At 42.9% G+C, this 12,500-nt stretch overlaps 1 protein-coding gene across 2 annotated transcripts in view; it reads right to left on the reverse strand.

The window, feature by feature from the left end:
• Nucleotides 1-12,500, reverse strand: part of LOC143130921 (dihydropyrimidine dehydrogenase [NADP(+)]-like) — a 157,461-nt gene that overhangs the window by 69,478 nt on the left and 75,483 nt on the right. For both annotated transcript variants that reach the window (XM_076290207.1, XM_076290206.1), the window contains 2 exons: nucleotides 10,034-10,218; nucleotides 3,459-3,674 (listed from right to left, as the gene is read on the reverse strand). In XM_076290207.1, coding sequence (XP_076146322.1) covers nucleotides 3,459-3,674; nucleotides 10,034-10,218 — 401 coding nt within the window. The remainder of the gene's footprint in view (nucleotides 1-3,458; nucleotides 3,675-10,033; nucleotides 10,219-12,500) is intronic.

Genomic DNA, 12,500 nt, shown 5'->3' on the forward strand with positions numbered 1-12,500 from the left:
TACTGGGCGAGTGTGGGCTGGCGGTGGACACCCGAGTCTTTGTTTTAATTGCGTTTGAAATGTGCGGACGTGTGTGTCAGCGGCAGCGCGCCATACCGGCGCTCCCGACTTCCACTTATAGCATCCGCACGCCTAACGCCTCCCTCCTACGCTCGCCTCTCCAAGGTGAGTTGGGGAACAGATTGAATTCTGAAAGTTTCCTTCCAAGAAAAAGTGAATAACAACCACACACACACAAAAAAAGCTGAATGCATTTTCATGTACTTGCACAAAGGTAGACTGTTGTAAGCCAACAGGTCTAATGAATTAAAAACCATTGAAATTTTCCATGACTACCTCATTCTAGATGGCACTCAATACCTCACAAAGCCCTACGAGAAACATAATCAGCACACATGGTAAGAAGTCTTCAGCTGGAGTCGAGGCCATCCTTGACTAACATCTGAGTGGAAAGCCATTTGGCACTCGCAACAAGAGTATCAGTTCTCCTACCTCAGGTTAACAGGGTCCCCATCAACACATGCATCTTTGGACCAATTATAGGTGTGACTTAGTCAGAGCTGACCACCCAATGGGTTAATTGGACACAGTGAGCACCTTCCTCTATCTCTTGCAGGCAGACTAACCCCTCTGCTCTGGCTTGGGTCTTTGCATTTTGTAATTAGCCAGAAAACACAGCAAAACGTATCAATCAGGAATCTAACAGTCACGATAATTGGTGTGACTTGAGGGACTCCAGAGGAGAAGAAGAGAGGGGGAAAGAGAGAGGAAAGAAGAGTGGAAAATGTGTCTGTCACTCCTGAAGCGAGAGAAGAGAGGGTGGGGCGCTCACGCCATGGACCACTGCCACGCTGTCCTCTAGCATTTCACTTAGAATGGGGGTCTCAAACGTGCCCCGCAAGGGGGGAGGGGGGGTGGGTTGGCGAACAGAACCCTTTTTTTTTTTACACGCAACACAGTTCATTAATTCTAATTAATGGTCACCGAGCTTGCCTGCACTCCACCTTAGTTACAGCTCAACCACCCACCCCCCCACCCTCCCACACACACACACACGCACACACACACCCCTTCGTCAGCCCCTTTGCGGGCGGCTAATTAACAATTCTGCACACGTCCAGCCACAGACGAGGCCCAGAAGCGTGAAGATTCTCATATCCATAGACAATCCGCCGCACATCTCGAATACTATCAATACCCTCGGCCTGGTAATGTTTTGATAGGGGCGGCAATAGCTGAAGCACAGGATATTAAAAAAAAGAAATCCCCCAGTGTTTAAGAGCCACGATAGCACCGAGCCTCCTTCTCATTCATATTGACATTAAGAACTTCTTTATCTCTCTCCCCCAAGAAAAACCCTTTACAATCTTTCCCTCTGAGCACACAATAAAGAATAATATGATTTCTGTTTACCTAGATATCAGCTGGTATTTCTAAGCATGCTGACAGGCAATAGCTGCAACAGTATATTAGACCCCAATCTGGTATCTACAAATGTCAAGAGTTAAAACACACACACACACACACACACACACACACACACACACACACACACACACACACACACACACACACACACACACACACAAAAACGTGCCGTTTTGATGAAGGTGAGTGGGGGACAGATGCTCAAGCTAGGTCCCCTCAGAAAAAAAAAAATCTTAAAAAGAAACAAAGTTCAGATAAACATATTTAGCGGCTCGTGTCGGCAACAATATTCAGCTGTCAATCTTAATGGTGGGCGAGGGAACCGGAGAGCAGAGCTTGCTGGGAAATGGGATAATGCAATCTCTAGCAGATGTCCAGACGCTGCCTGGCCTCCCTTTGGACTCCCCTGGTAAGCAGAGGCAAGGCAAATTAGGCTCATTCAAAGCCGTCTGCTGGAGTCCTAATATTTCATATGCTACAGAAGATATCATTCAAATCCAGCCCCAGTCTCTTATTGTGTTAGTCTCCTTTTATACGTCTCCTCCATTGGAAGAAATAAGGAGCTGACCTTTGAAAGATTGCGAGGGGGACGGTGTACACAACTGGTGATTACTGGCTGTGATAGATTCAAATGAGACTGACTTACAGTAGAGTCACTGGTCTTATTGTTTTAGAACAGGTGAATGGGTCAGACTATATACAACTTAATTCCATATACATGTCACAAAGGTAGGAGACTAAGATAAACAAACAGTTTGGCAACATTTGATCTCTATATCTTAATCCTTCAAGCACTAGCCACGACAGCATCTAATATTATTTTTTGTACATAGCCCATTCCTCTTATTTTGCTTTACAATTTAATGACCACATTGAGCCTCAGCTATCATGGGATGACAACCAGCATCAACACAGCAAACATGTGTCGCTAATAAATATTCATATCACCATTAAGCGGGAATTAAAAGTTTAGAGAAAAACTGTAGAGAAAAAAGTATTCATAATCTCAAACTCAAAAGTACTCATAATCTCAAACTAAAACGTCTAAACCAAGACAGTAAATACCTGTATTTGAACTGGAATCTTGCTGCTGGTGATTTGTTACAGCTGGGGAGATTCTAGAGATCGTTTGATAGGCCTACTACAAAAACTGCAAGATCAGCAGTAGTACCGAGATGGATCTGAGAGATGATGTTGACTGAAACTGAGAGAAAATAAAGCCAATGCAGCTCACCTAAATTCACATAAAAAATGGAACCAACGCTGAAGAGTCATGAATTGAAAAGCTAACCCAGACAAGAGTTCAGGAAAATTCTGGATTGAACACTCTACATATACCTCTGACTTGAAAGACGTGTATCACTACTTTATTGAAGGGGCTTTTTAAAGGGATAATATGTCACATGTCTGGTCACAGAAAGTGTGCTCCTTCCAAACAGATCAAAGTTCTGAGATCTGGCTTTGGTTTGAGTCACCAAATCCATCTCCAGTTAGATCAGCAAAGACACTTGGCAACAGATTGTCCTGTTTCTGTTATTTCTTTGTTAAAAACTTGACAAGTTCAAGTTCTGCTGCATTCTTAGAAAAATGTTGTAACGTTTGCATTTTTATTATACTATAATATTCCAATATTGACAATGATTTAATTAATAAGATAGTTTAGTGAACTATTTTCACACAATAAATGAAAAGAACAATCTGTAGCACAGATCTGTTATCTTGTTGAGAGAGATCTTTTGGGTTAAGAGTGCAGACAACCTTTGAGCATTCTGCTGACATTGTTTCTTTTGGTGAGTTATAGCCAGACGTGTTCCATTTTGCTGAGCAAGATTTTTGGTGAGGGGAATATACAGCGTGGACAATCTTGTAGAGACACACACGCACGCACACACACACACACACACACAAACACACGCACAAACACACGCACACACACACGCACACACACACGCACACACACAAACACACACACACACTTAGCACAAGAACTGTCAGGGCAGCAGAGATGTCGATCAAGAGGCTGTCTGTACCTTGTCCAGGGAGAAGGTCTTAGTGAGAGCAAAGCCCCAGCCCTCCTCGAAGGCCCGGCGGATCATGGCGGCGCTGGTGGTGGGAGGCGCACTGGCCAAGCCGAACGGGTTGGGGAAGCGGACGCCGGCCATCGCCACACTGATGTCCACGGTGTCGATGGCGGTGTGGAAGAGAGGCAGTTCAGGCTCACTGGGGATCCTGTGTCCATGCAGAGACTGCAGAGAGAGAGAGAGAGAGAGAGAGAGAGAGAGACAGATGGACGGAGAAAGACAGAATAGAAGCGAGAGGGAGAGAGAGAGAGAAAGATAACATAGAGAGGCAGATGGACAGGGAGAGACGAAACAGAAAAGAGAGAGACAGAGGGAGGGAAAAAAGATAGAGAGACAGGCAGAGAGAAAGAACACAGGAAGAGAGGAAAAGAGAGAGAACAGAGGAAAAGAGAGAGAACACAGAAAGAGAGGAAAAGAGAGAGAACAGAGGAAAAGAGAGAGAACACGGGAAGAGAGGAAAAGAGAGAGAACACAGGAAGAGAGGAAAAGAGAGAGAACAGAGGAAAAGAGAGAGAACACGGGAAGAGAGGAAAAGAGAGAGAACACAGAAAGAGAGGAAAAGAGAGAGAACACGGGAAGAGAGGAAAAGAGAGAGAACACGGGAAGAGAGGAAAAGAGAGAGAACACGGGAAGAGAGGAAAAGAGAGAGAAGGGCAGATAACAAATGCAGAAGAGTGAATGAGGCCCAGTGGAGTCAACATTCAGCAGACAGACATACAGAAATTAATCAAATTCAATTTCATTTGTAGGGTGCTTCCTCCTGATGACACTGTGGCGTGCACCTTCACACGGGGCTACAGGCTGATAACACAGCATGCCTGAGAGCTAGTTATTTCCAGGCAGAATCATTACACGTCCTGTTATACTACTGCACACAGCGCTAAACACACACACAACACTCAAAACGACATTAGGCAGACCCACAAAAACACATAGCGTGCGCACACACACAAACACACGCACGCACACACACATACGCACACACATGCACACACACATACATACACACACACACACACACACACACACACACACACACACACACACACACACACGCACGCACGCACGCACGCACGCACGCACGCACGCACGCACGCACACAAACACACACACACACACACAAATAACTTTGACATCACACAATGATCAGGAGGGTGCCACTGCACATTGTCTCTATTTCAACATAAATGTGTTTTATTTAATTATTTCTTATTTGTTTTCAGTGTTGTTTATCTCTCTGGATGATGGCGTGCAAGCAGGCAGCGCAAGTCATACACTGACAGGCACCCTAATTAGCCAAGCATTTATCAGACGCTTATGATTGCTTCTACACTGATGTCACAGTTCTCTAACGAACGATGGAGAGAGAGAGAGAGAGAGAAAGAGAGAGAGAGAGAGAGAGAAAGAGAAAGAGAAAGAGAGAGGAATAAGGCACAGGTACAGTGTGCTACACTAGTGCTCATAACAAAATAACACACACACACACACACACACACACACACACACACACACAAACACACACACACACACACACACACATCTGAACTAATATGTTTCAGAGTTTAGCAACACAGCTTTCCAATGTCACAATGCCTTCAGTTATTTGATAGGAGTTTTAAGGTAACATAAACATACAATAAATTGGTGTTATTTTTCTAAACTGTGTGCAACTGGCATCTCATTAATATATATGTGGCATGACTATTAGTTTAATTTAAATTAAAATCTTCTCAAAAATCCTTCCTTACTCAACCAGCGCTGCATAAATGCTTGCCTGAAGCTGTTGTCCAACGATCATTGCTAAATTCATTTCACAAGCTACCGTACAGTATATACATAATAACCTGGAAGGTATATTTCTATTAAGCTTGGCAGATATAACAACCTTTACTTTTGCCGTTGTTGCTGGTTAGTGGCAGTGCCGAAATGATTGTTTCATAATAACACTGGAAAGTGGCTCGCTAAAATGGAAAATAATCAATCGCACATTAATCCACTCAGGTAGGCAAAGATGCCAAGGGAAGATGTGCCGTGCTGTCACAAGTGATCTTTGAGCACTGCTGATGCTAATATGGAAACCTTTGCATGAAAATGGTTCAATTCATCAAGTTACCAAATCCATTACTGTAAAAAGTAAAAAGCAATTTACTTGGCTCCTTTTCCCATCCTTGCCAAAAGTGGTAATTTAACCCACAGATAAACACTCGTCCCCTGCATTATTCTGACCCACCACGGCCATGGGCCCACAATTAACCCCTACACGAAAGCAGTCGCCCGCGGGCAAGTGTTGCACTTTTAGCGTGTGATTTCAGCCTGGGGGAGTGGGAAACAGGGTCAGGAGCCTGTGAGTGGTAGGGCTGCCTGGGCGGGTGTTGACCCTACGGGGCCTGGGGTTGGCCAGAGGGGAGCATTAAGTTGTCTCGCTGGTGCCTGATACCCACCAGCAGGCCTGCCTGGAATCCATTTGCACTGCACTGTGTCTGACTTGAATCACAGAGCCGGGGCTCTTAATTTCTGTTCTTAAAGACCGTACACACAGCATGCATAATGAGAGTTCAGAGAAAGAGCCACGCAGAAATTGAGACAGAGAGTAGGAGAGCACTAGTGTCAGAGAGAGGGAGTGTTGTTTAGCTTGCCTTGTTCCTCGTGCTTCAGTAAAAACAAGACTCACTGAGACATTGATACTCTCACTGAATAAAAAAGGGGAAAGTGGGAAAAAAAATAAAAAAGGGGAAAGTGGTTGAGCACTGCTCTCCCATGCCCACATCCACGGCTGAAGTGCCCTTGAGCAAGGCACCTAACCCCTCACTGCTCCCCGAGCGCCGCTCCCGGTTAGTGTGTGCTTCACCTCACTGTGTGTTTCACTAATCCACGGATTGGGATAAATGCAGAGACCAAATTTCCCTCACGGGATCAAAAACAGTATACAGTATATACTATATACATACATATATACATATATATATACATATATATATACTATATACTAGCCCGCTGGACCAATCCACAACATCTTCTGAACTGTGTCAAGGAATGGCTTTTTGAACTACTGCAAGTTTAAATACTATGCAGTAGTTCCGTATTCCATGGAAACATATAATGCAACCTTGAAATAAATAAAAAAAATAATGCAGTGGAATAAGTGTTAGCCTAACTACTAGCTGCACTGTAAGATATCTATGTTTAATGTGGTGTGACCATATCAAGATAAAACAGACACAGCACAGCAATACATTCCGGTATACTCCAAGTGTTCTGGATGTGGCCTTAGCCACAACCCAAGCAATGGGTTTCATTCCTGCTGGGAGCCTAAGTGCTCGCACAAAATGTATGGTGCCTGCACTTTCCTAAGAGCATCTGTTAAATGGATCGATGCCAACACCAGCCACTGTTGCAAATCAGACCTTTTATCAACTCGTTGCGGGTCAGGCATTCATGCACGCGATTCGAGTCCTCACATCAAGTGTCAGAGAGCATCTGTGTCTGTGCGGTATTAAAGTACTGGCCTCCACGTCCATGTGGAACATATGCAAGGCTTTCATCTTCACAATTAATCAGCTCTTCAAATCCTACCTCTTCTGCTGGGTTTTGTGATCCTAACACAGGACTTAATTCCAGACATCTGCTTCTGTCTCACCAGCACAAAGGCATCACCACCCCCCCCGTGTGTGTGTGTGTGTGTGCGTGAAAATTTTGCTGTTGACATGCATACCTGATTGGTTAACGAGCTTAAAGAATACTAGACTAGTATACTAGACACAGCCAAAGAAAAACAGATGCTGAAACTGGTGAGTGTGCATGCATTGGCCATTACACTGCACACTGTAGTAGACCATTCATGGTAAATTACATTATAAACACGGTGGCTATGGAAGACCAAAAGACCAAATGTTGATCAAATAATTCCTTCACTATGTTCACACAATTGCTGAGGAAATGACGCTATGTGCTACTTGGCTATGCATCAGTGAAGCAATACATTTGCTCTTTGAATAGCTGGGAGAATAGCACAATATTTTTTCTATCACATTACTGCTAGTGCAGTACTGTAGCTCAGTGATAACTGTAGGTCATTTTATCGTTTACATTTTAGATGTGTACTAAAACTTGTGTGTGCCAAGAGATATTCTAATGTTCAGGTCAAAGTTCAGGTCTCAAAGCCCACTCTTCAGAAATGATGTATATGGCCATACCAACTGAATGGTTGCAAATAATGGTATAACTCAAATGATTTTTTAGGCCACCTAAAAATTAACAATTTGAACAAAACAATCTGCCTTATATCATGTCCTCAGCCTCAAACAATTGGGACTTGCATGACACTAAAGGTTTTCCAGACAAACTGACCCAAGTTGGTATTAGCTTGTGCGTTGTGCGTAGACAGAAATGTATACACTACATTATACATCTTTATAATTAAAACATCCCCCTCCGTTCTACCTCTGGCATCAATGTATTTTTAAACCCAAAGCCTGCAAAAATATGGATAGAATGATGAGAGGTGAGGACAATTTTACACGACTTCCTGGCAGGCCTCTCGTGCCTGTGAATTAATAACCCAAATCTCTGTTTTCTGATGCAAAGCCACAGGAAAATATTTTGGTCCACCACGGCATCACTGTCAATTAGCTAGATGTTTTTCCATGAACTGCCCAAATGTGTCATGAATGAGTTGAGCTCTGGCACTAACTTGATATGGTGTGAAGTCCAAGTATTATTATAGAGTACTTCACATGGCTCTAGTACATGCAATTCTTTTTTGTAGTACTGCATAAAAATGGTGTCGTAATGTGGGTTTTCAGACCCTGGCTGAAATCACAGATTTTGTCATTTTTTATGGTGAACTCAGGCTATTGGAGGAGACAAAATAATTTTACAGCAATGCTATGTTCTGTCAAAGATAACCGGTAACACTTTAGAATAACATGTGCTTATTAGGTATTAACAGTGCATAATAAGCAGTTAACAATTCATTACTAACAGTTAGTTAACTGTTGTTATCCTTTAATAACATTAACTAACTGTTAACATGCAGCTTGTAAGTGTTAATAAGCAGCCTTTTAGGTTACTTACAAGCATATTTGTTAACAGTTGTAAGTGTTAACAAGCAGCTTGTTAATGCTTGTTAATGGTGTATAAGACAAAAAGGTGGATAACTAATACGCTTATAAGACCTTTCTTACCTATTTGTAGTAAATTTTGCAGCCCCCCAATCTAAAGCGAGGACCATGTAGCCTATAGTTCCACAAGCCCAACCTTCTATCTCTCTATACTGTATCTCTCTATCTAGCTTGGTTTAGCTGTGAGAAATACACCTTCAAAATTGTTGCAGTGAGCAGGATTTGAACCCTGGTCTCCTGCATCAGAGTGCATCGCTATACTTATTGAGCTACACTACTTTTCTTGTACAGCTGATGAAATTGTTTATTTTGATTCTATATTCCGAAGTGCTATATCACACTAGCTATGCTTTTTACAAATATGTTTCTGATGGAAAAGTGGTGTTTAATTAATGCAAAAAACAGACCACGAATGTTCGCCTCTGTTCAAGGCAAACTGAAACATGTTTCAAATCGATCACGAACGTTCGCCTATGTTTGCAACTTTAAACCAGAGCTTTGAACGCACCCACTTATCGTCTTTAAGCCTCGGTTGCTAGGTAACCAAACTATATACAAAGCTGCCATATCTTTAGACTGCTGACAAACTGACAAACTTATGCGTTCACTGAACAAAGATTATGGAAATTAAACACCACTTTTCCATCAGAAACATATTTGTAAAAAGCATAGCTAGTATGATATAGAACATCAGAATATTTTCCATTAACCAATTAGGAACAGTAGTGTAGCTCAACAAGTAGTGATGCACTCTTTGACGTGGGAGACCGGGGTTCGATTCCTGCTCACTGCAACAATTTTGAAGGTGTATTTCTCACAGCTAAACCAAGCAAGATAGAGAGATACAGTATAGAGAGATAGAAGGTTGGGCTTGTGGAACTTTAGGCTACATGGTCCTCGCTTTAGATTGGGGGGCTGCAAAATTTACTACAAATAGGTAAGAAAGGTCTTATAAGCGTATTAGTTATCCACCTCTTTGTCTTATACACCATTAACAAGCTGCTTGTTAACACTTACAACTGTTAACAAATATGCTTGTTAGTAACTTAAAAGGCTGCTTATTATCACTTACAAGCTGCATGTTAACAGTTAGTTAATGTTATTAAAAGATAACAACAGTTAACTAACTGTTAGTAATGAATTGTTAACTGCTTATTATGCACTGTTAATACCTAATAAGCACATGTTATTCTAAAGCGTTACCAAATAACCTCGGGTGAATGTCTGTCACTGTAGGGCTTTGCTGAATTGCATGTCTAGCATGAAGAAGCCCGCACCTGGCCTTCTCTCAAATACTGTAGCAACTGGTTACATAGCAATATGCTAAAGCTTTAAATTAAAGTCACAGCGGCATTCTCAGTGGGAGATAATGTGCGCTGTGTGGTCAGAGAGAGAGAGACCCACCTGAATGTACTTGTGGATGTGCCAGGAGGCCTGCTTCCCGTCGTTGACCGACTCCACCGTGGTGTTGGCCAGGCCCGCCACGTCCCCACCAGCGAAGACCCACGGCTCACTGCACTGCATGGTCTCCGGGTTCAGGTCAGGGAGACCCCATCTGTTTAAACGGATGGGAGCCATGGCCTCCTTCACTGCACAGGGAGAAAGAGAGAGAATGGGTAAGAGAGAGAGGGGGGGAAGAGAGAGAGGGGGGGTAAGAGAGAGAGGGGGGGAAGAGAGAGAGGGGGGTAAGAGAGAGAGGGGGGGAAGAGAGAGAGGGGGGTAAGAGAGAGAGGGGGGAGGGGGAGATTGAGAGAGAGTGTGAGAGAGAGAGTCAGTGGGGTCCGGGGAGAGGGTTGCTTGATAGACTGGAAACCACACAGCGAGTAATATAAAGTATCTGACAAGACAAACGACTTGGGAGTGGATCCCCCCTCCGTCTCTCCCCCACCCCATTCTCCCTTGCCTTTCTCTTGACTCAGGTTAATGTAACATCTCCTGATGCATTTCATTCACCGTTAGCACATTAGCCAGGAGACACTCTGTCAAACTGATCTACATTACAAAATGGCCGCCTTCCCTCCTTCCCTTTCCTACCCCTCCCAACTCCATACATACCTGTACAATTCATCTTACAAAGGCAGTGCTTTTCAGCACAGACGATGGACTACATCTATCAAGGCGGGCTGTTTTTAAATACAGATCTACGAGCTGCGTGAGATGTATTGCTCTCTATTACAATGACTGGGAAAACTTCACCTTTCCCGTCCGCCCAATGCAGGAAGTTCTATATGATGCCAGTACAATGGGGTCTACAAATGATAGAATGCAGATGCTGCCTCATTTTTCATGTGCACATTCATAAACACCGACTAGGCCACGGCCACAACCGTAGGCTAGAATATTACATATACATTGCTTGAGTGGACACAAGAGCAGAGAATCTGAGCGAAGAGAAGAGAAGAGAAGAGAAGAGAAGAGAAGAGAAGAGAAGAGAAGAGAAGAGAAGAGAAGAGAAAAAAGAAAATAAGAGAAAAGAGAGTAGGAGACAGAAGGGAGGAATAATTCCAGATAATAAATAAAAACAATGGCCACATTTAGTCTTTCATCTGTGCTGGGCCAAGCTATGACCGAATATTTGACATAAACAGGAGGACCACACCTGATCAGGAACTGGTTACCAGCAATCAGACAATAACGAAATAGAGCGAACATGACTTTTACGTAGTGTGGACAATGGGTAGGCCTACTAAGCACTACAGTATGTGGATTATATAGGGTGAGACCCAGACTTGATACTGTAGATTGCCTAAAATTAGTAGAATATTAAAATGTACAGTACTGATTTAGAAAGTGTTGTTGAAATCAATGCAAACTAATGTGATCACCTTAATGAAATAACAATAGATATTGATTCACTTCATAAACTGTTGAACTGACCACGGAAATCAATGATAACATAAATTGGTGATGAATTGGAACGAACTGACCTTGACGATCAACATGATAAAAAGCTGTTGGATTACTTAAATTTTATGTAGATTCCTGAGAGCAATGATTCTTGAGCAAGTCTGCTAGAAACTAACAATAGAAGATGTTCAGATTCATAGCACACAATAGAACTATAGATACAGCCTTGTTACCTGCAATAAAGCAAACAGTAAAAAATGGATAATCATATTTGGTATTTTGTCTGAACTGTGACATCTACACCTGCACCTAGTTTCACACAACATTAAATCCTAGACATTACTGAATTGGCTGAGCTAAAGTGTTTGCTCGCTGTCTATCCACTGGTGAATATGGGTTAAATCAGCAGAGCTGAAGGAAGACACAGTCACACACCTCACAAAATTCATGAGTTGGCCCATGTATTTTTGCTAAATTGAAAAGTATATGCATAAAAAAAAATGATTCCATCTTGGATCCAGAGGACAGCAAAACACTATTTAGGTCACTTATACTGTGTCCTCAAATAAGCGCACAGGAGTTTTAGTGGACTTTCCTAGGGGTTAAACCTGACACTGAAGGCTCTGATAGTCAGCTTTGATAACGATGGCCATATTGGAAAGTGTTGATGTCTGGGGTGTCTGTAATGGGCTCTTTCAGCGCACACAAGGGAAGTGGGCCTCAGCTGGGCTATTGCACTGGTCTTACCACCGGAGGTGCTTGAAGGTCATTCATGAGCCATCTACGACTGAAATGCAGGCTTTTTGGATAGTTGGCTTGAGAGAGAAGAGAGGAGTTTAGGTGAGGATGTGCTGAGATTTATTCGAGAGCATCTGTCTTCATTGTTAATGGTTGATCATGAATTTCACGGTCACTGATAGTGAATGGCCTGCTTCCCAGAAAGCTAACTCACAACAAGGCAGAAATCTCAGAATTTGACCAGATTGTGGGTTTACCCACTCACCCTGCTGGAGAAGGAACCCAG

The sequence above is a fragment of the Alosa pseudoharengus genome, unplaced genomic scaffold (assembly GCF_046254945.1).
Source record: "Alosa pseudoharengus isolate Yale_2024_CS ecotype anadromous, Long Island Sound unplaced genomic scaffold, YU_APseudo_1.1 YU_APseudo_1.1_scf_18, whole genome shotgun sequence".
Taxonomy (NCBI): domain Eukaryota; kingdom Metazoa; phylum Chordata; class Actinopteri; order Clupeiformes; family Clupeidae; genus Alosa; species Alosa pseudoharengus.